Below are 23175 nucleotides of genomic sequence, written 5' to 3' on the forward strand. Positions count from 1 at the left end.
ACATCCCTAGGGAAATCTGCCAGTGATCTCCAACGCCTGTAAGGGGTGGTCATTTCAGTCCTTCACAACTGACAGTGTTCACTGGGGTTGACTTTTTTCCCTAAAAAAACTCCAACATTTTAAAAAGCCTTTTGCGAGTGCCTTTCCAACAGACTCTTCCAACCAGCATCATCTGCATCATCACATGCTTTTTTATCTGCTGTAAGATCTCTTATTCACTTGTGAGGAGGGACATGGCTTTACATGTTGGCTTTTTCTACAGAAATCACATTTATCCAGGTGACCACTCTTTTTTTTTTTTAAATTGCTCTTTGACTACTTTTTTCTTTTTTTTTTTAATTGGCACCTTAATTGTCATATTGTTACAGTGACTTTTAATAATTTTTAAAATGCCATTTTTCAGGCTAGCCATGCCCAATGGCCAACCTGAGCAGCCTGTGCTTCCCCTACTGGCAAGGGAAGATGTAGGATGCCTTCTGGGACATGGAAAAAAAAATTTCATCACACAAGGTAGTAGCAAGAAATTATACGCTGCATACATTGACTGTCTCCAATCTCTAGGCAGAGTCCAGACGTTCTTTGTGAGAGCTGAGATAAAAAGGTTAAAATTAAAATTCAGAATATGACAAATTTTCTTGGGAGCTTGTGTCACCACACAGGATAATTGGTGCTGAATCTCAGAAGTTTATCTTCCCATGAAGACTCTTTTCTATTTACACTCAGAGAGTTGGTCATAAAAACACCTCATGTGCTCTGATTTGCTGCTGAAGATTTTTGTCTATGTATCCATTGCAAAATCCATACAAATATATAAGACATTTCAGATGGAGGCCTCAAAGTGGCCTTTTGTTGGCAAGGTATGCTCATAAAAAGTTTCAAAGGAGTCAAAATGACTGCAAAAAACGTCGGAGACTTGGTTCGAGAGAAGAAACCTCTCAGATTTTCATAAGACCCTGCAAACCATACTAACTGACTAGATGGCTATTTGAGTACAGCTACTCTTGCAGCACCCTGGAAAATGCTACCATGTTTGCTGTGAAGGTAAGGGGTACAGTGCAGAGAGTTCTCCCCTAGAATTAAGTCAAGGAACCGTTCTCCCAACTTCCAGCCTTCTGTGAACCTGTATCCTCCCATGCACGGGAGGATAAACTAGCCCCCTCAGATCCCTACTGGACTCACTGAGGTAGCCACGCTATCAACCCCCACACACAGAAACTCTCCACTCAGGATCACACTCTCACTCCACCCAACTAATGTGCCTTCCTACTGTTAAGGTTTCAGTCTCTGAGGTTAACGAAAGATTGGTGTTGGACCCTTTTTCCTCCAACTTCGAGAAGATGAACAAGAAGCCACCACAATGTTATCTATCACTAGATTTATCGTATACGCACAGTTATATATCAAACATGAGCCAAGGAAAGCCGAATGATTAATCCTCAGAGGCAGACAAATCACTATTTATACCCCCCGCACCCAAAACCAAACACAATTATATATACACACATTCCTTTGGCTACTTTTTAGCACAGTTTCTAAGATGTCATTACAATGGAAACCTATGGAAAAGCATCCCTAAAAATAAGAGAGCTATGAAATTTATTACAGAAAGGGATACACTTACTTGGAGTGGGTGTAGTGGATAATTAAGCCATACATCCCGCAGGTCCTGCAAACATTGAAAGATGCCTTTAATGCTCAAGGGAGTCATTTAACAAATTCCACAGTACTAAATAAAATGTCATTACTTGAAATAGTGAACTATTTCAGATGCTGACTCTGCTTATTGCAAATTCAATAGTGCTGGCAAACTAATTTTTAAAATCGTGTATTTGCTGCTCAAACTGCCTGTAGTTCTCCCAATTAGCTTGTGTCAAAGAGGTGGAAAAATCCTCAAACCAAATAGAAAGTGGTTAAAGGAAGAAAAAGATTTGTTTAAGCCTCAGGACTAACTTTATTTGCAAGTACTCCTCAGCACCAAGTTTGACTTCACCAAAGGCAAGGACTAAGAAAAAAAACCCCACTTATTTTCTTCTATTTCATATAGGCTTCTTTCACTGCAGGCACTAAGCAGCAAATAAATGCTGAATTACAACGGACTTCAGAATACTTTTATTTCTAATAAGCTTTGTCATTCCACAGACTCAGACCTTCAAGAAGGAAAATACTGTATAATTCAACTCCTCACTACTGCCTCATGCATTGTCCCAGAAGTACGTACTGGTTACATTCCAGTACGTACATTTATCCATCACATGGGATAAATTCCAAGTAAGAGCAATTCAAGAATAGATCAGTCTTTATTATGCTACTGAGTAAAATGTTGGATGAAATCCCCTGTATTTTTTCCAAAGATAAGTTTAAAACTTTTAGAGGGGGGGAGGATTCAACTGGTCAAACAGGAACAGTCGCTCTGCATGGGCATCATTTCCCCAAATCACGCTGCCTGGATCCACAGCACTCACCTCTGTTGAGAGAGCAGCACTTTGAAAGGCAGCCTGCAGATTTCCCACACCACCTGCCCTTCCCCACCTAAGCCAACCAACAAGCAGCTCACCTGAGGAACACCGATTTACTTTTTTCCCTGAACCAGTGCAGCTTCCCAAACAGGATATGCTACATGCAGCTCCCAGGAACCAAGCACAACAGATGTGCTCCTGTTCATTTGTGAATCTCAAGTAAAAGACTGAACAAGAAAGCATGTCTCCAGTTACTTTTAAAATGAAATCAAATCATATAAATGGATACATACCTTGTCATTGAAGAGTAAACGCCCAAATAATTGTTTTGCTTCTTCTAGGCTTCCCTCCAGATAAACAGCTCCTGCATAAGGGGACCAACACATCAAAGGTCAATAATGCACTGGTACTAAGAAAATTACAAAGCACAGGAAAGTCAAAGATCTCTGCCTCTTTCGTGTCCAATAGATGTATTTTTAAAAAAGCATGTTTGCTGTAGTAACACCTCTTTTTTTTTCTTAGAGCTTTAAGGCATGCTAAACACCAACATAAATCAGTGGTCATAAAATGAACAGAAAAACCTGAAACAGTTACATCAGTTATAAAAAATGATACATCCAAAAGGCAATGTTTAAACAAATTAAGATAGAAACAATCTTTTTTCGAAAAGTAATTTTTCCAGTAATCAGTTAGCTATACCATGTACACTAATAGTGAAAGCCATGAAATACATTTCAATAGCTAGCAAATTTTCATTTATTCTGTACTTCCAACAACATTATGTTCTGCATGTGTCAGGACTATTCCAAACCTCAGTGTCTCCCCAGTACCACTATAAAGCATTGTCTGAACTGGAAACCCTACCTCTGCATCTCTGGAGATTTTGGTACTTTAACTTTTTTTTCTTTTCTTTTAAACTGCATATACAGCCCTTGCTAGCCCTCCACACACCCCTCAGTAACAAGTGCTGCAAAACCTGTGCCAGCGTATTATGGTTTTTTGTATGCACCATATGCACTCTGTATCTGCACTGGCACGTTATAAATTCAGTATCAACACTTTGCCCTTTGATACTCTTTACAGGAGGGCTTCTGAAAAGCTCAAACTAGTTCTTGTAAGCACATCTGTATAAAAGCAAAGGGAATACGCAGCCCCATGAAGAACACAGAGAAAGGGAGTTTATGTTCCCACATACAGGCAGAACATGGTTTGCCTCGCTGTGTCTTTCCCCCCCTCATCTTTTCCTTTTAATTTCTCACTATGTCAACTACTTTCTTTGGACTCTTTGGAGAACAGTTTGGGGTTTTAGAAGACTCTCTTGCCAGAGGCATATTACAAGAGCACAGAATTTCAAACAGGTCCTAGGGAGCCTGCTTATACTTTTGGTTATTATTTTCATCATAGGGAAGAAGCACCAGACTTTTACAAAGGTTCTCAAGTAGAAACTCCAGACTCCACACATACTTCTGCAGTCCCTTAACAAACTCTGAGATTTTAGCTATGGCCCTGACAAAATCTTATTGCTCAAATAACTTTGTGAACAACTTTACACTGGAGGTTAAACAGCAAGCCAATTCTCTTAGCAAATCTCAATGGTTGCCAATAGTCCTCATCATTACATCTTAGAGGAGGGCAACAAGGATGGTTAAGGGTCTGGAGGGGAAGTCTTATGAGGAGAGGCTGAAGTCCCTTGGTTTGTTCCTCTAGGAGAAGAGGAGGCTGAGGGGAGACCTCATCCCGGCCTATGGGGGAGCGAGGGGCAGGTGCCGATCTCCTCCCTTCGGTAACCAGTGATAGAACCCGAGGGAACGGCATGAAGCTGAGACAGGGGAGGTTTAGGTTGGATATTAGGAAGAGGTTCTTTACTGAGAGGGTGGTTGGGCCCTGGAATGGGTCCCCAGGGACCTGGTCACAGCACCAAGATTAACTGAGTGCACTGTCCAGACACTTCTTGAACTCAGTCACATGTTCTGATTTGTCTGGCCCTGTGTGGAGCCAGGAGTTGGACTTGATGATCCTTATGAGTCTCTTCCAACTCAGGAGATTCTATGATTCTATGATAGACAAGCTGAAATATATGAACAAAGCCACAGATACATATCTAGCATTCCTTTTCTGTTTATTTTTTTAAATTAAAGATCAAAGCACTCATGGATAGCAAAATAGAGTTAAAAAGACAAATCTTATTTCTTGATAAGATGAAATGCAATTTGGCCTGAGGCAGAATGCACGGAACTGTTGACATCTAAGCCAACCATGATCTATTTTTCAAAGCAGGACAAAATGCTTTAGGAGCTTGTGTAGTATGTAAAGACCTGGATCAGGGCAAAACCATTCCCACAGCTACTATCATGTACACTACATTGGATGAATACAAAGCCAGATCAGTGAGATTCAGCTTGCTTTCTGCATCCAAACAAGTTTTAGAAAAATAGGCCATTTCAAATAGAGCCTGTGTGGCTATAACAGATCACAATTCCACTTTACTGCTTGCTCATTTGGTTACTATGCTCAGGCAGTCCTGATTTCTTCTCCAACATAGATTTGTTGACCAGTGCAGTCAGTCACTGATCAGCACTGTAGTGCCTGACAGCAAGTTTGACAATTCCTCTTCATCCTTAGCTAGGGGATTTTGGCACCAGCCATGGCATGCATATTGCCATACTTTCTATCTGTAAGGAAAATGCAAAGGACACAAAGTATTTACTTGGCAAACATCACATTCAATTCACAGAAGCAGCCTTGTAAGGCACAGAGGAAGGAGACCGGTGACTTGGTTGTGAGTACCCAGTGCATCCAGAAAGCAAGATGCAGAGTTTAAAATTTAGGGCTGAAGTGGGTCTCCCTCATTTGCAGGTCTGTGCAAGTACTGTTGGAAGCAGTGAGGCTGACTGATCCACCCACCCCAGACAACTACAGGTGGCAGGCCACAGTGGCACATGAGAGGTGGAGTTCTGAGGTGATGGAGAAAAGTGCTGTGCCCAACAGTACGAAATGGGTGCATTTTATGGGCAAAGGAGGCAGGATATGGAAGATTAAATTTTCACTGTAATACTGCACACTCATCATGTTATAGATGTGGCATTTACAAAGCAAATGGGAAGAGACAAAGATCACAGTCAACATGGCATGTAGACATACCAAAAAACATAACTGCCTGCACACAGAAACACACATGCTTTACCTATGAGGGCTTCAAAGCAGTTGGCCATGGCGTGGCGGAGATCCGATTCCCGGCAGAGATCTGGGCCGTGAGCATAAAGCATAAATCGATCTAACTCCAGCTTCTGCAGAGTATGTGGAAAGAGTGAAAACCACGGCTTTGTAAGTACAAGAGTACTAGTTCTAGTCACTAGAGCTCAGTTATACTATTATTATGCAGCAAGTGGGTTTGAGGGAACTTTTACGCTTTTTCTCTAGTTTCAGTTCAGACACAGGCTAAAATCAGAAGACTTCATATTTGTTTATCAGAGGCAAGCAACTAGAGTGTGATAGCGTGGGAAAGCTAGGAATTATTGAAGCAAATTGCAAGGGAAGTCAGATCAAAACATGTTATATATGATCTAGGAATAAGTTCAAGAGGAGGGCTGAGGGTATGTCAGAAAAACAGCCCGATACTGGCTGCTGCAGTGTACTGTTTCTTGCTGTTAGTTTACCCTCATGTGATTTGCCTTCAGAAATGCCAGAGAGACAGTCAAAGGGAGGGGAGTTAACGCTGAGGGAAAAGATCTTGCCTACAAGAAAAAGATAAAGTGGGACAGTGAGGAACAGGAACTCGGGTAGACACAATCCACAGAACAGCTGGCTTTTTCCTCTAGGAGTGTCAACAGGTGGCGGTAACAGAAGTCTCTGGGCTCTGCGAGGAGAAGACTGATATTTTGATCTGCAGTGCCACCTAGTTTTCTTTTTCCTTTCAAATGTGCATCATTAACATTCATCTGTTGCCTCAACCACAGTTCTGCTTGCCAGCCAGAATCTCAGGCAGGGAGGCACGCATTTGCTTAAGAAATGCAGGCAAGAGCTACTAGATGCTCTTTAAAAACCTCAGTAATGGTTTGTGTCAAAAAGATGAATATATAAAGAAGGTATTTGTGCATTGTGCAAAGTTTATAGAGGATAGGTTCTTTCCAACTAGGTGTTAAGTTTCTACTAATTTCTCATTAACTTTCCACTTCATCCTCCTGAAGAATATGTAAAGTGGAAACCAAGTTGTCTGAGTTGGGTAATTTAGACACATTTCAATTAGAAAAAAGGAGCCTGCCATTTTCTGACTATTCACTGTTCCAGAACACAGGGATGTTTCCTCACACTTTATAAAGTGCAGGGATCACCCATTAGAGTCAATGTAAGAGTGGGACATTTATTGTTTTATACTCAATTGAAAATTCTTAGAGATTATTGTCATTTATTGATGTTAAACAGTTGTGTTTGGGTGTCAGCGTCTCCCTCACCTCCAATGGCTTATCTTCATTTTTGGCGCATGCATTCAGCTTTTTTTGCACACATTTTGCTTCTCATTTCTTGATCACAACACGATTCAGATTTTTTTTTTAAATGTTTGCTACAAAGTCCCTCAGAAGCTGTAGAAATTTATCATTTGATCCACAACTAAAACAGCCTTTCACATGTACCAGAGAAGTTGAGGAGCTGAGAATTATTCCAAGTAAGTAAAGTGAATGCAATGTGACACGGCAGGGGATACATTAAAGGGGATGAAACCAGAAACATCACAGAAGATAAACGAGAGGCAAAAAAGCTAAGTTCAAAAATCTGGAGTGTACAGATATCTGATGTTTGCAGATGTATCTAATACAAATCAACACAGTTTAAGAAATGTTGCAATAAATTTTTTCAAAAATTGTCCACACACAGTGATAGAGGCTGTCAGCAGAGCATTAAGAATATATGAGCTTTCCTGAAGCAGGTTCTAAAATAGCAACATGAATTCAGATGTCAGGCACTTTGAAACCGTTTTTGTAAACAAAACCCTGATTTGAAACATTTCAGTCAATTCATGCTTACCTACATCATTAAAGAAAGCTTTGGAGAAAAAAGATTGTGTTCACTCACTATCCTCTGCCTCTCTTGAGAACCAGGCAACAAGATGACATGTTAGAAATCACGTAGTTTTTGCCAAGATCTCAAGATTGGATATGCTTGTTTAACTTGTTGCATGAATGTTAACAGAGAAGATGAAAAGAGCACTTGAAAACTACCTGCAGTACACAGTGGGCACACGTGCATGCATGTGTGCATGCACAGCTTAATAAATCGCATCAGAAAGTCTCAGTGTTTTTTTAAAAAACATTCTAACAAAACCAAGTATGAATAAGGGAATATGAATTGAGACTTAATCAAATTTCTCATATTCTCACCCCCCCAACATCATGTAGAAACGTAAAAAGCTCTGTCATTCACAGAATTAAATGAAATAAAATTCAGAGGCATCTCCATTTTTCCCATGACATAAACCAACTTTTCACCACAAGCCTTTCTAACATATTTCTCTCTCACAGTTCACAGTGAATGTGAAAGCAACTGCGTAGGTTAGGGAGCAGACAAAATTATTTTCCCCCCACTTTCTCTACCACCTGTTACCATATTCTCCCTTCATGTTCTATCAGGAAGCCCTTTTATAAATCACCACTTCGTTTCTTTTTCTTCGCTGCTTCACTACCTGTACAGTTTAAAGGTAACTACAAACATACCTTTAACATAAGCATCCTGAAACTTATCCTTCTGACTGCAAAAATGACTCCTCCTGAGAGCATGCTTTGGACAAAACCAAGTCCTACTTCATCTTTGAAATCCACTTTCAAACTAAAAGAGTTCCTGTATTTTACATCTTGTACACAAAACACAGTAAAGACAGTGCTGTTCAAATCAGGCCGATCCCTCTGGAAGCAATCCATGCACTAGCAGTGTCCCACCCACGGATGTCAGATAGAGAGATGTGTAAAACTGTACCTTAGCCAGCATGGCCAGGTGCTGGTTCTGTACGATGGCCGTGCGGTATGTAGCTAATCCTCCTTCCTCTAGCGTGGGGAACAAGTAGTACAAGTGGACACTGGCAAAACAAAATTCAAGTCAGATGCTGTCAGCATTTGGTTATAAGGGGGAATCACATGTGCCTGAAGAATTGAGCCTTTCCATCAGACCCGAGCTGGTAACACAGGCCTCTGCCCAAGGCAGCAACTCAGCTGGAAGTATGGAACAGAAACAAACACTAAAACAATGCTCAGTAACACGTGACTGGGTAGCACTGCCAAGAGGGGAGGAAGATCGCTTTTTCCTCTCTCTGCTGGGCAGCATGTAGTTTCTAAACCCCTGCAAGGCCATGCTGCTCCCAGCCCCAAGCAGCAGTGGGCAGATGAGGCCGGCACCTGCTGCACCCCAGGGGAACCGCCAGCCTTGGGCAACACTGTGCTACGGGTACCAAGTGTGTCAGAATTGGGCTGACTGACTCAGCCTGGGCACTGCTCAGGGTATTTGGGTTACAGGTTCCTTATGGTACTTTAATAGATACCAATGCAGCCAAAGAACAGAACTCAGCAGTCTGGATTTATCAGATGTGCAAAGTTATCAATACCACGGGATGGGGGGAAGAGTAAAAAGCCACAGGCTTTCAAATGATATTTGTCATCATGCAAATAAGATACTTCATTAAGCCAGAAACAAAACAAAACAGAGTAATTCAGTGATTGAAACAGGATCACTGAGTAAAGCATAAGTGAATCTGAGTATTTCATATATGACTACCTAAAGCCATGTTGGAAGGAAGTTAATACAGGCTTATTTCACCATCTGACAAAATAAGGCTGTGGATGGCAGTAATTGTCATAATATTTTATTAACCCCGTACACAGGGAGAAAAGCACAGATGGATACGAGATTATTTAAGGGCAAAAATTGCTACAGAACTTAGAGACAATCTAATCAAGCATCATAATTCACAAAAGCAGAGACCCGAAATCAAGAATAGGAAAAAAGTTCAGACTTAAATTGGTGCTTACATGCTCTGTTGAACAAAAATATAGCTCGGGTTTTTTTCTGAACTAAGAGAAAAGTTAGCTCAGAGAGTCAACTGATGGTTGATGAACAGTGACAATGAAAAATGCAAGACATTTTAACCAGCAAGTCTTCCATCTTATCAGCCTGTACTGTTGCATGAGAGAAAAGGCCATGGGTTTTAAGGGCAGTGGAGACCTTTGTAGACTAATAGCTTTTAATATCCAGTAGCTAATGGCTAGTAGAAGCTAGTAGAGAATGGAGATAAGGGCAGTTTTGTTATTCATACAACAAACGTGCTTAAAGAGAAGCTTCACAGTAGACAAGCCTACTCCCCTATTAAAAACAGTGGAACAAAGCAGCTAAAATGGATTACAATCTTTATTTTGTGCAAACTGCCTGCTTCTAGTATTCAGGTAAGGGATGTCAATGGAGGTAACTCATAATATCCCTGTATCATTTGCCAATTTCAAAATAGTCAAAACAGACCACGACCAGAGCAATTTCTGATGACTCATGTTTTTTTGTTATTACTTCTAAATAAATTACATTTGTGCTCAACTATTTTATTTTTCATACAGACACTATGGAAACTACAGCCCTAATAACTGGGAATGTAAGTACTGCAGCACATTCAATATTACCAATAAACACTTTTCACTTGCAACTAGAGAAAAAGAACCCACAGAGACAAAATGGCATGCTAAAAAATTATTTTTTCCCCTCTAAAAGCAGGGTATGAAGTTCAACATGTCTGTAATGGAATAATTTCTAATCCAAATCAATTTAAAATTGCACTCCATGAATCAGAAACTTTCCTTGTATCATCAGCAATGAAGGAATTTCCAGGCGAGCTGTACACAGATGCACAGCTCCAAATATCAGGCAGGACTGCAAACACACAGAGTCATAAAACAGACACTGCAAAGCTCACTAAATTATGACATTAATGTACAAAGGTGAGGACTGTTGGAAGAATTCCCCATTTACCTTGTTAAGAATTCCACGACAGCATCTCCCAGAAATTCCAAACGCTCGTTGTGGTTAATCCTGAAAGAGGCATTTTAAGGTTTACAGTCAGCTAAGTAACACACGCTGGTTATTTACACAATACAGTTAAAACAGAACAAATCAGAGCTGAATGCTGATCAACCATGATAGACATTCTTGCAGCCCTCCCTCCCCACCCTCTCTGGGTTACAACCCTTTCCAAACCACAACAACAACATGAATCCTGAAACTCAGGACCCACACCACCCCCTTTGAAATTTTCTATGTTCCCTTCTGAGCTGCTGTCAGAGCTTAACAAGGCAACAGTTCGGTTGACTGGCACTGAGGTCAGGCTTTTGTCCATCAGAGGGCACCAGGTGGTTGAAACAAACAGCCTGTCTTCAGTTCTGTGCATGCAACTAAGGGTGTGCACATACGTGACATCAACACCTGCAGGGTGTGATGACTGCCACAGGCTTGTTGGTATGGCAAAGCTAGAAGGGAGAAAGTATTTTATTTTTTCTTAGCACTTTTAAATGCCCTGTTTTCTTTAGCTTCCTTTCAGCTCAATAGAAAACCCGGCTGTACAAGACGATGCATTCAAAGATGCCATTAGGCTAGCAGAATCTTGGAATTCCTGTGTTTCCACTGCTCCTGGTTTTCCTTTGTTTTGCATGAAGTTGAGTTTCCTCCAAACTCTATACCTTACACAACAAAGGACTAACAGGACACAGCAGCTGAAAGAATGTGAGTTTGTCTTCAAGTATATACAAATGCATGCTTTGATGTGTAGAGCAGAAGAGTAACACTATTTTGACTTCACAGGACTAAGAGAATCAAGGCCACTGCCATAGGAATTTCTCTTTTTTTTTAGTCAAGAAGATCCTTCAAGTGTTTGACAGCTTTTATTGTAATTTGCACTCCCCCCACAATTATATAGTTAGTCTAATTTCTGAAATAGCAGGTCTTTGTTATAGGCTGAAAGGATTCAAGTGCCTCTGCTGTGTAAAACAATGCAGTGTGAGCAAAACTACAACTCTGTGTAGCAGCACAGCAGAAAATACAGATATCAGAGGTGGGATTTTGTATTTGTGTGCTACTTTGTATGAACTAAAGTAATTTAGCCTTATCTCACATTATCTTAAGAGGGCTGAAATAAGCTTGAGGCTGACTCTCAGAAAAGGGCATGGTCTAGCTGAAACAGCATTTGGGGAACACAGCAACAATCATTTATTCAGACCTCAACTTCACCCATTCCAAGCTTCCTCCAAAATGATGACTCTTAGAAAGCCCAGTTATAGCATTAATTAACTAAAATGCACTCTGGCCTCTAGTTGCATTTAGGAGATTTCACATGCAATTGCTTTTTGCATTAGCTCTATGAGCTTTGTTTATCCACTTTGGCTAAATATGATGCTCATGGCTATAAACCACAGCTTAAGCATTATTTATTTGCACAGAATTCTTAGCAGTCATTTAAGGATTGTTAGATTACAACATTAATGTTTTCTGTATATGTCTTTAAATTGGACCAGTAAATCAAAGGGGGCCACGTTCAGTGTCACGCTCGCGTTAACAAGGTGCCATGCCAGGAAGGTAGCACTGTGAGGAAACGTGATGGAGAATCCAATTTATAGCCATGATAACAGTAACAACAAATCTTATTTTTCAGTCTGCAGCAAGCAAAAAGGTAGCCATTTAGTCCCTCTCATTTCAAGGATAAACAAAAATGATAGAATTATCTGTTAAAACCTTCCTCAGGAATTTTCTGCAGGCATGACCAAACATTTACTATGTCACTGTTAATGGAGGTTCAGCACATCTTCATAATATAGAAGTCAATTCAAAATGACTTCTCATTTCAGCTATTTGCCAAAGCTGCTGCTGACAGGAAGTTGGTTGTTTCTAGAAAACATCTCCCTCTGCAGCATCTTCCCTACTTGTAAGCAAATGATTGTCTTTACCTGGAAGGAGCTGGATCATCCTGTCCCAAACGGGACATAATATTTATCAAGGTGTTTATCCCTAGAAATATAAACAATGAACCATTAAATAAAACCACTAATTCAATCTGAATAGGATCAGAAAATAATTATTCAAAATGTTACTTGGTAATTGCCATACACAAGATCATCCTGTTATTTACAGGGTTTACTTCCAGCAAGTATAATCCTTACAGATGTTCTCTGCCTAACTGACCGTGGACCCATTACAACATTATTGTATTTCTGCATTCAGAGCACCAGGTAAAAATACCACCTTTGCTTGAAAAAGACATTCCAAACATTAAATAAACAATGAGTAATTTAAGTTATTACAGCTGAATATACTTTTAAGGGGTAAGGAATATTCTGCAGTAGACAGGCAGCATATTTTCACATTACCAAGACATTTTTACAAAACATCCTCCAATTTGCTCACCATGTTGAATTTTTAAGAAAACAATACCCACCAAAAATCAAAGGAAATACATCCTCCCATATATTATCCTTGCTTTTTCTCAGCTCTTTACTTGTTGACCAATTTGCAAAATCCAGTCTTTTAGAAAGCTCTCACTAGTGTCTGTGTGAAACCATTGAGATCCTCTGCTGAAGGGATCTCTCAGAAAAAACAACAGCCAACAAAATAATGCACAAAAAGTCTTCTTACTGACTAAGTGTGAATGAAGAGGGAGAAAATCGGTAGAGGTGTGGCAGCATACCTTTTTTCCTCATGTGCATATGGTGAACTTTTCTGTCTCCATACTTTGGCTGTCGAATTCCACAGTTCGATAAGGAATTTCTAGCATGATCCGGATTCATCCCGAAGTTTAAGTGATGGCTTGGATGAGTCATGGCAAGCTATAATGTAGCACATATTGAGGTGGTGGGGGTGGGGGGGACCACAACGACCAAAAGAGGCTTAGATGTATTTTTGCAAATGTAAAAAGAAGTCTTAGACTAGTAGCTAATAATTGTTATTTTTTTAGTTTGAAGAAAGGCTACAAAGTGATGTTGTCAATTAGCAGCTTGGTTCCAGCAATTTAAATGCAGGATGTACTATTTCAGATGTCAGAAAGAAGAAACATTTGTGCCCAATCATCAATTTAACTAATTAAATTTCAACAGTTTTTTTCTTTAAAGAAAAATTGGTTTAAAAGAGAAAAAGCATGAACTGTTGATTTTGCTTACAAGCTTTGCTGACCCGATTTCAATACATTTGCTTATTGAAACATACATTCACTAACACTGCAGCATAAATTATTGTACTAAAAATATGAAAACTGAAAGAGCTGTTCAACCATTCACATACTTGATTTGATCTATAAACCTTTCCTACTTTTAAAAAAAGCAAACAACAACAGACAAGGACCCTATCTTTGGCATGGCTATTCACAGAAGAACTCTGTCATGACTACACAAGGCCACTCTTCTATTGGAAGTGAACAGCTATAGCAAGATCCATCTTCTGTTTTATATTTGTACCAGCCAGCATTATCAAAGTCCTTTTTAAGTCCTCGTTAATATTGATTTTGTCATAACGGTGCATTCTCAACTTCTGCTCTGGATGACATCACAACTTCTCTGAATAGTTAAACCAGTGTAACCTTTCTTGCCCAGTCTGTATGTTAAAAATAATACATTGTGATGAAACAGGTAAAAATCGATGCAAAATCACACATCTGGTATCACCTATGCTTAAATAGGTGACTGGTACTATAAACATTTAAAAAAGCTTTCTTTTTCGGAACAAGTTTGTAGGTTTTTAAACAAATTTGGGTAGGGATCAAGCATTAAAAAGTACTTTTGTTATAACTCAATACAGAATCATAGAATGGTTTGGGTTGGAAAGGACCTTAGAGATCATCAAGTTTCAACCCCCCTGCCATGGGCAGGGACATCCTCCACTAGACCAGGTTGCCCAAAAGCCCCATCCAACCAGGATACTTAAAGCCCCATCAGACCTGGCCTTGAGCACTTCCAGGAAGGGGGCAGCCTCCACCTCCCTGAGCAACCTGTTCCACCCTCATAGCAAAGAATTTCTAATATCCAATCTAAATCTGTCACCTTCCAATTTAAACCATTTCCCCTCATCATATCACTCCATGCTGTTCTAAAAAGTCCCTTTTCAGCTTCCTTATAGGCCCCCATCAGGTACCGAAAGGCTGCTATGAAAGGCTGCTATAAGGCCTCCCCCTGAGCGTTCTCTTCTCCAGGCTGAACAACCCCAACTCTCTCAGCCTGTCTTCATAGGAGAGGTACTTCAGCCCCCCTGTCATCTTCATGGTCCTCCTCTGGACCCGTTCCAACAGTTCCATGTCCTTGTTATGTGATTGTCAGCTCATGTCAAGCTTCTTATCCACCATCACCCCCAAGTCATTCTCTTCTGGGCCACTCTCTATCACTTCATCTCCCAGCCTGTATTGATGATGAGGGTTGCCCCAACCCAGGTGAAGGACCTTGCACTTGTACTTATTGAACCTCATGAGGTTCCACAGTCCCACTTCTCCAGCTCTTCCAGGTCCCTCTGGATGACATCCCATCCTTCCAGTGTGTCAGCTGAACCACTCAGCTTAATGCCATCTGTGAACTTGCTGAGGGTGCATCCAACCTCATCATCAATACCACTGATGAAGATATTAAATAATACTTTGACTAATGCTGTCACACATGATTTTTTGTTGTCCCTCCTTTTCTTTTTCAATTTGCTTTCTGTGTTTAGTCTCAACATTTTGAAGGTTTTCGTCACTGCATTTTATTTTTCTTATTAAAATGAAGGCAACCTGCAGATAATGAAAACCCACAAGATGCTCAATGTTTAATGTAACTTTCAATAGAATAAGCCCTGGAAACTGACTTGTAGAAAACAGAGGAATTATGAAATAAATTTCTCTGTAAGTAGAAGTCTGTACTTTTCTGTACTTCACATAGTTGGGGACTAAAGTCTCCATGCACATACAGAAAATGCGTATTTTGCATTTAGAATAAATTCATTCTCAGTCCCATTCAGTGGAGAGGTATGATGCTTATTTTCAGGAAAAATGCCAAAGAGAAGTCTCCATTTCCCTTCAGTAACTTCCAAAAAAGGCTAAGTGGAAAGGGGGCAGCTCTCTGGAGCTGATCAATTTCAAATATGCACTTACATAAATGACTGGTCACGCAACACAGATGCATTTGATACAAGGAAATTCTCCAGTTCCTGCCCTTCTTTATAAATGCAACAATTTCGTCACATACTTGCAGAAATCAAAGAGCTGAACAAATTCCTTTTCACTAGCTATAAATACAAAAAAAAAAAGGCTATTCTTTCTTGGAACAGACTCTAAAAAGGATGCAGCAAGGCCTGTACACACATTTGCAGAACAGCATCATATTCTTCACAAATATCTAAAATAGAGAATTTACATGGAAATAGTTACATACACAACAGAGATGTCTCTATTTCAAAGTCTCTTGGGACAACTGAAACTTCTGAAAGATCTGCAGTGCAAGCAATCACCTATGTCCAAGCTGTGGCGATGCAGCGCATCTCTTAAATTTGTACAGCAGGACGACTTCTGGATAAACTCAGCAACATTAGCAAAACAAACCACAAAGCCATTTATTTTGTTCATATCTTACCTGCAGCAAGCACCTATCTCGAAAAGTGTAGCCTATCAATTTGTCCAAATGCATCAGGCACTGGTGGTAGCGGACATGGTGGGTGAGGACAGGAAGCATCATCGCGTGCTAAGAAACAACCGCAGCAAGGAAAAGTATTCAAGTTCAGCATACAGAGTACTTGACTGATGAAATTACAAATATAAACATCTTACATTGGCCACCACACTAAGTTTTACAGTTTTCATTTAAATGAAAAAAAATTAAAAATCACAGTTTCCCAACCTTCAACATCAGAGCACCGCATCACATTTGTCCATCAGCATAATCACAGCACAGATGCAGCCCCACCCAGACTAAATAAATCCACAAACTCAGTCTTCTACTTAAGTATTTAGAATCAGAGTAAAAAAAAAAAAAAAAAATTAAAAAAAAAAAATCAATCTGGTCACCACTAACATCAAATTTCAGTAACCGGTGGCTGAATACAATTCCTCATGTTTGTACCTTCTGATTTAACACTCTGCTGTTTTAAGTTAGAACCAAAGATTAAGACAGACCATTTCCCCTCTGCCTCATAACATTAGGGAAGAAGCACTTTATACTGCTTTAACCAGCTTTCACCAAGCGGCAGCAGCTACTTGATTTTCAAGCACAGTTATTAGTGACTTGCTTCATTTCCTTCTGAGGAAGAATTAAGGGCTTTTTGAAATGCTGTTGCCTGGTATTTCCCGGCTTAATATGCTAAAAAAATGTCAGAAAGGTTGCTGTTTGATCATCTGAGAAACAGATAATGTTTTTCTGTTGGAGGAAATTTCAATAAAAACGTAACTAACACTAGGTTGCGACAAGCCTCCCTTTTTCAGTGTTGCAAAGCAGGAATTCTACACTAACTTTGACGTTGGGTGGACCTGGGTTGAAATAAGGAAGTACCACAGTTTAACAATTCAGTAGTACAGCAAGCATATCATCAAAAATCTTGTCTAAGAGTGATAAGTAAGAGCTACAGAAAAAATACTGATATTTAATTTTATGCATGTGACCATTATGGTGACACCGAAATCAAATGTCAGTTCTCTAACTGTTCCTATTAGCAACATGACATGAAGATCCTCAAAAGAATTATGTGCTTTCAGGGAATCAAAAAAATTGAGTGCTACCACTATTAATTTCAGAAAGAGGAATGCGAAATGCACAGAAGATGAGCGCATGGTGTAGAGAGATGCAAGAAAAAACAAGCATACAAAGCAGATGATGCATAATTTACAGAATAAATGATGTCATGGATTCCTACACTTCATTAAAAACAAGCAGAAAATACAGAATCACAAGGTTGGAAAAGACCTTTGAGATCATCAAGTCCAACCATTCCCATCCTAAGCTAAACCATATCCCTTAGTACCTCATCTACCCTTTTTTTAAACACACCCAGGGAAGGTGACTCAACCCCCTCCCTGGGCAGCCTGTTCCAGGCCCCGACAACTCCTTCAGTGAAGAAATTTTTCCTAACATCCAATCTAAACCTGCCCTGGCACAACTTTGTGCCATTTCCCCTTATTCCATCACCTGTCACCTGGCTGAAGAGACCATTGCCCACCTCTCCACACCCTCCTTTCAGGTGGTGATAAGGTCTCCCCTCAGCCTCCTCTTCTCCAAGCTAAACATCCCCAGCTCCCTCAGCCACTCCTCATATGATTTACCCTCCAGCCCCTTTACCAACCTGGTTGCCCTGCTCTGCACTTGCTCAGGGACCTCAATGTCCTAAACTATCCTGGAGAATGTTACAAGATTGAAAAGTCAAGAAGAATCAAACAGCAAACCTGTTTAAGCAAAAGGCTGAAAAATTCTCTGGAACTGAACACATAGTTGAAGTTAATCACAGAATTGTTTAGGTTAGAAAAGACCCTGAAGATCATCAAATCCAACCATTAAGCTAGCACTGCCAAGTCCACCACTAAACCATGTCTCTGAGCACCACATCTGCACGCCTTTTAATACCTCCAGGGATGATGACTCCGACACGTCTTTGGGCAGCCTGTTCCAATGATTGACTACCCTTCTAGTGAAGAATTTTTTCCTAATATCCTATCTTAAACCTCCCCTGGTTTCATTTGAGGCCATTTCCTCCTGTCCTATCATTTGTTACTCAGGAGAAGATACCAACACCGCACAGACTACAACCTCCTTTCAGGTAGTTGTAGAGGGTGACTTATCTCCCCCCTCAGCCTCCTTTTGTCCACGTTGAATAACCCCAGTTCCCTCAGCTGCTCCTCGTAAGACTTGTGCTCTAGACCCCTCCCCAGCTTCACTGCCATTCTCTGGACATGCTGCAGCACCTCAATGTCTGTCTAGTAGTAACGGGCCCAAAACTGAACATAATATTCAATGTGGCCTTGCTGGTACCAAGTACAGGGGGACAATCACGTCCCTGGTCCTGCTGGCCACACTGTTGTTGACACTAAATAAATTTTAGATTGGCTATTAGGAAAAATTTCTTCAAAAAGAAGGGTTGCCAATCACTGGAACAGGCTGCCCAGGGACATGACTGAGTCACCATCCCTGGAGGTATTTAAGACATGCAAATGTAGTACTGTCCTGGTTCTGGCTGTGATAAGAGTTAATTTTCTTTCTAGCAGCTGGTATAATATTATGTTTTGGATTTAGTATGAGAATAATGCTGACAACACACCAATGTTCTCAGTTGTTGCTGGGTAGTTGTGGTGTCTAGACTGTCGGTGACATTTCAGCTTTTCATGCCCTGCCAGGTACAAAAGAAGCTGGGAGAGCACAGCCAGGACAGCTGATTCACCACTCAGAATTAGACTGGCATTTTTGGGGGGGCTTTTTTTTCTCCTTTCACATATGGTAAGCAAGTGTATTTGTGCATGACTTGGTTGGGGTTTTTTATTATTATTAAAATTATTATTCTCTTTGTTATCCTATAAACTCTGTATCTCAGGCAACAAGTTTATTTTTCATTGTCATTCCCATCCCCAAGGGGGTGGAGGGGTAAGCTAGCGACTGCAGGGTGGAGTCACTCAAGCAAAGTTTAACATTTTTTATAATACATGTGGTCATAAATTTGAGATCAAAAATAAAGTTTTAGATTTTTATCAGCTGTGGTGCAGTGAATGAAGAATTGACATCTCCCTGGGAGCACACAGAAAGCTTTTAATTTGACTTTTGCAGTTATATTGACAAAGTGCTGCTTTCATGGCACTAAATACTTGATTGATTCAATTAACGTGCATCATGCTGGATTATAGCTATTTGATGCTTCTGATGTTTTATGTATTTATCTCTTTGTAAGAAAATAAACTATATGCTTTAAAATTTGCACTAAGCTAAAGAATGTCGAGTGATTAAAAAAATCTCCTGAAATCACATGGCCACAGGAGTCATGCCATAACTTTGGAGCTCACACCTGGTTGTAAGTACACAAGTAGCTTCTGGTTTTGTTTTTAAGTATGTATGATTGTAACTATGCTGGACATTCTTTTCTTGCTGCAGCTGGTAGGGCAAGGCAGGGACTCTCTCAGGTGCCTCCAGCTAATGCCATCACCCCTCAGGCTGGCAGATATTCCTGACCTTGAAGCTACCAAGAACAAACAGGTAAGCCTGGTTATTCTTACCCTTCAACCATTTTTTACCCTGAACACTTGACACGACTACTGAGGGCACACCAGCAACAATACAAACAACAAAGGGGGCGCAAAGGAAGGTGGTATCTTCTCAGCATGGCACCATCCCGCCAGACTGCACAGTAACTGCTGCCTAGCTTAGGGGTGAAGTAGTGCACTTCATCTACTCAGTAACTTCAACTGAGCTGGGTAGAACACAGCCATTTTATGTTTTTGGAACATTTCACTCGCCCTTTTTCCTCCCTCTCCAAGTGGTATATTTTTGAGACTGCAAAGACCAGTGTCATCACTGCAGCATGGAACCTAGAGCAACTATAAGCTATCAGAGTGACTTAAAAGAGTTTCAATCTTCTTAACAGCAACGCTTTTAATTTTAAATCACTGCTCTTTAGTTCTGCCCACAGAGTTGATTTATGTGTATTTAGTTTTAGTCTTCTTTAATCTGGGAAAAAGCATGTAGCAACAGCAGCAATCTTTCATTTTACAGACATACAGCCTGCCTACTCTTGGCCTCTCAAAGAAATCAAATCAAAGGACCTTCATACCAGAACTGGCTGATTTAGATATTACGGCTGCAGATGGGCACAAAAATGTGAAATAGCTTTACTTTCATCATGCTTTAGTGTTTTGCTGTCCTTCAGTAGCAAAACGAAATGGGAATATCCAAGACGACATTAAGAGATGAATTACAGAACATATTAGGAATAACACAGAACTGTTTCAAAGCTCTTACATTAGAAATTTCTACTGTTTACTCAACCTGCAAAACCAGATACAATTCACAGCAAAAAGTTAGAAAAGGGCTGCAATTTTCCTCAGCTGTGCAAGAAGATACTGCCCCACTATTCCCTTTCTTTGACTTCAGAAGCAATAGTAGAATCACAACAAATGTTTCAGACAGAAGAAAGGCAATTTTAGTTATTAGTATTTCTCTCCCAGTAGGATTTCTCCTTTGGCCTTACCAAACTTCTAAGATTACAATAGGATTTCTACCTAACACCTTTGCCTAGCAACCTCTAAAGTTAATACTTCATTCCATTAAGTTACTATCTCCAAAACAGCAGCTAAAACAACAATGCAAGTATATGTCTAGTGTATGTATGTGGCTGTTAGAACTACTTGAATTTTACTAATACAATATTAAATCAAAATTGGACTTATTTTTATTATATCACAGAACTGGTTGCTGTCAACTGTTTCAGAATAGGCACTGGCAAAGATCTGTACCTTAGAAATGTCATGTATATGAATGTAGTGCGTTGAGTATCTGGAAGATACCTTCTTACTGAGGGTCACCTGTTTTAATCCAAAAGTTAGTTGCCATGTGTTTCTTTTCACTTGACTTTTCTTTCATGTAAAAAGATACTTTGTGCTTCACTGAAAATCTGGGGTTTTTAAAATATCTAAATAGAAAAAAAGATGTTAAAAAAATTATCTAAAACCAACCCAACTGATGAATGAAGCAGCCTTTGGAGTTCCACACTACACTCATTACTTGGCTAACCTGCACCCTCAAGCTGGCTATTCCTACCCTCTCTTCCTTGTGCTAATTAACCAGTTACAAGAAAACGAACATTTTAAAATAACATTTTGTGCAGAGAGGGGTTGAATAGGAATAGTTCCCTAAACCAAGAGACCTTATTTTGAAGTATTCATTTCCATTTGGTTCTTGAGCCTAGAACCGCAACCAACCCCGGCACGAGGGAAATGCCAGCTATCAGGAAAGAAGACACATCAGACCCCTCGGCGGTTCAGTCACCTGGCAGACATCAGAGCGTATCCCCGTTTTCCAGAACCCCTGGCTACTCAACTCAACCGTCACTTCGCGTCTCATCGTGTTCTTCTGGCGAATTTTCTGCAGTGCTTCCTAGACAGAGAGAGAGAGCAGACCTCCTGTGAAGAACCTTCTACAACAAAGCAGTATCAATGCACTCGAGTGTGTTCATGGTAGCCGTTCAAGGTTTGGTGTGTGGTTTCTAAGACTAGCCCAAATGTTCTATCTGCCAGCTGCAGACTATAGCGGACATGCTGGAGTACAGTGTAGAAAAAAGACTTTGGTAGACCAAGAAGAGAACACCAGTGACTACATTTTTCTATGGAAACAACAGAACAAACCAGTCCAACTCATATATCCAAGACGATCCATAAGCAAGCAAGTTAAGTCCTTATAATGAAAGCACTTTCTTTGCCCCGTTTGCAAAACAACCTCTTCATTTAAGTTCATCAATATGAGTACTCCTGGTCTGAAGCATTCAGCAGGAGTAAGACAGACTAAATGAAAGAAAGGCTTTGTCTTGTGATCTTGGCTACTTCATAACAGTTCCTGTTCAACACTTAGCACTGGTGTGGGAAAGGGGTCAGCATTCATTAGAGCCTATTATGATGAAATCTACCAGTATTATTTCAATTAAAAATTTAAAAAATAAATAAATTATCTTGACCACTGGCTGTTTAGTGGTGTGTAAACAGTTAATTTGTCTCTAGAAAATATAAGAGACAGAATCATTAAAATTATGACACAATCATTACAAGAAAATATGTTCTGTAAAAAAGGAATTAAAACACCCAGCTAAAATAAATCATCCCTGGATCGGGACTTCCTGGTGCCAATACTACAAAGCCTCCAGGGTACAAAAGGTCCCCAAGCAGCACGCACTAAAGCACTCCCTCAGTGCTCTTCCTTCTTCTGAACATGAAGCTTTTCAAAGCTGCAACCCAGCCTCCCTCTCCTTCTCCCTTTCACTACAGGGCACCTGCTCAAAGCCATCTCTTCCCAGCTTCTAGTCTGAAGCCTGCAAGCATCTCTTGACAGGAATGGGCTCCGTCTTCTGTTCTGCGCTCACACAGCGGTTCCTAGAGGCGCGTCTATGCAGACGCAGTCATCAAACCTCAAATGCCTCATGACTGAGGCATCTAGGGTAGGAGGGTAGTTAGCCCTGGCTCCTTTTATATTCAGTGAAGGTGGATAAATGGCTTTAAAAAATGCATTTCTCTGTCCATTGACTTCAAAGTGAGCCTTCAGGTCCCAATTTATGCACCTGTTGTAAATGCTTAAAGTTAGGTTAGAGGAATAAAGCCCCCAGGCATGACCTTGTCACAAGTAACATCATACAGTCTCATAGTATCGAATAACTGATGGCAGAGGGAACAGAGACACTTACAGCACTGCACCCCTCGTGCACTGTCTAAAATTTCCATTTCAAGGCTGTGTCATTGAGTGTTTTCTGAAAGAGGTGCTACAGTATTTGCTAGATCTAGGTGTACTTTCAGGCTGACTGGCTCAGGAGCACTCCAGCGTTACTCAATATATGATTCACAATCTTTAAAAGCCCAGGTACAAGTAAGGTGCAGCCCTACAGCTCCATAAATTACAGACACGTCCACCAGCAAAACACATAGGTTACCATCACATAAAGTTTCTGCTTCAGCCCTGCATGGCTCTCTGATGGCAAACTACTTGATCAAGTTCGTATCCCAAATAAGACGGTCTAGAAACCAAAA

General features: G+C 40.3%; 1 protein-coding gene across 1 annotated transcript in view; it reads right to left on the reverse strand.

Moving 5' to 3' along the window:
* DROSHA (drosha ribonuclease III) overlaps positions 1 to 23175 on the reverse strand; it is a gene marked incomplete at its 5' end in the record, with an annotated part of 72383 nt that overhangs the window by 13645 nt on the left and 35563 nt on the right. Inside the window, 9 exons of the mRNA XM_084280055.1 lie at positions 1622 to 1666; positions 2750 to 2820; positions 5641 to 5743; positions 8424 to 8523; positions 10455 to 10514; positions 12419 to 12479; positions 13156 to 13294; positions 16055 to 16162; positions 21434 to 21541. Of these exons, the coding sequence (XP_084136181.1) occupies positions 1622 to 1666; positions 2750 to 2820; positions 5641 to 5743; positions 8424 to 8523; positions 10455 to 10514; positions 12419 to 12479; positions 13156 to 13294; positions 16055 to 16162; positions 21434 to 21541 (795 nt within the window). The remainder of the gene's footprint in view (positions 1 to 1621; positions 1667 to 2749; positions 2821 to 5640; positions 5744 to 8423; positions 8524 to 10454; positions 10515 to 12418; positions 12480 to 13155; positions 13295 to 16054; positions 16163 to 21433; positions 21542 to 23175) is intronic.

The sequence above is a fragment of the Gallinula chloropus genome, assembly GCF_964237585.1.
Source record: "Gallinula chloropus genome assembly, chromosome: 2".
NCBI classification, from domain to species: domain Eukaryota; kingdom Metazoa; phylum Chordata; class Aves; order Gruiformes; family Rallidae; genus Gallinula; species Gallinula chloropus.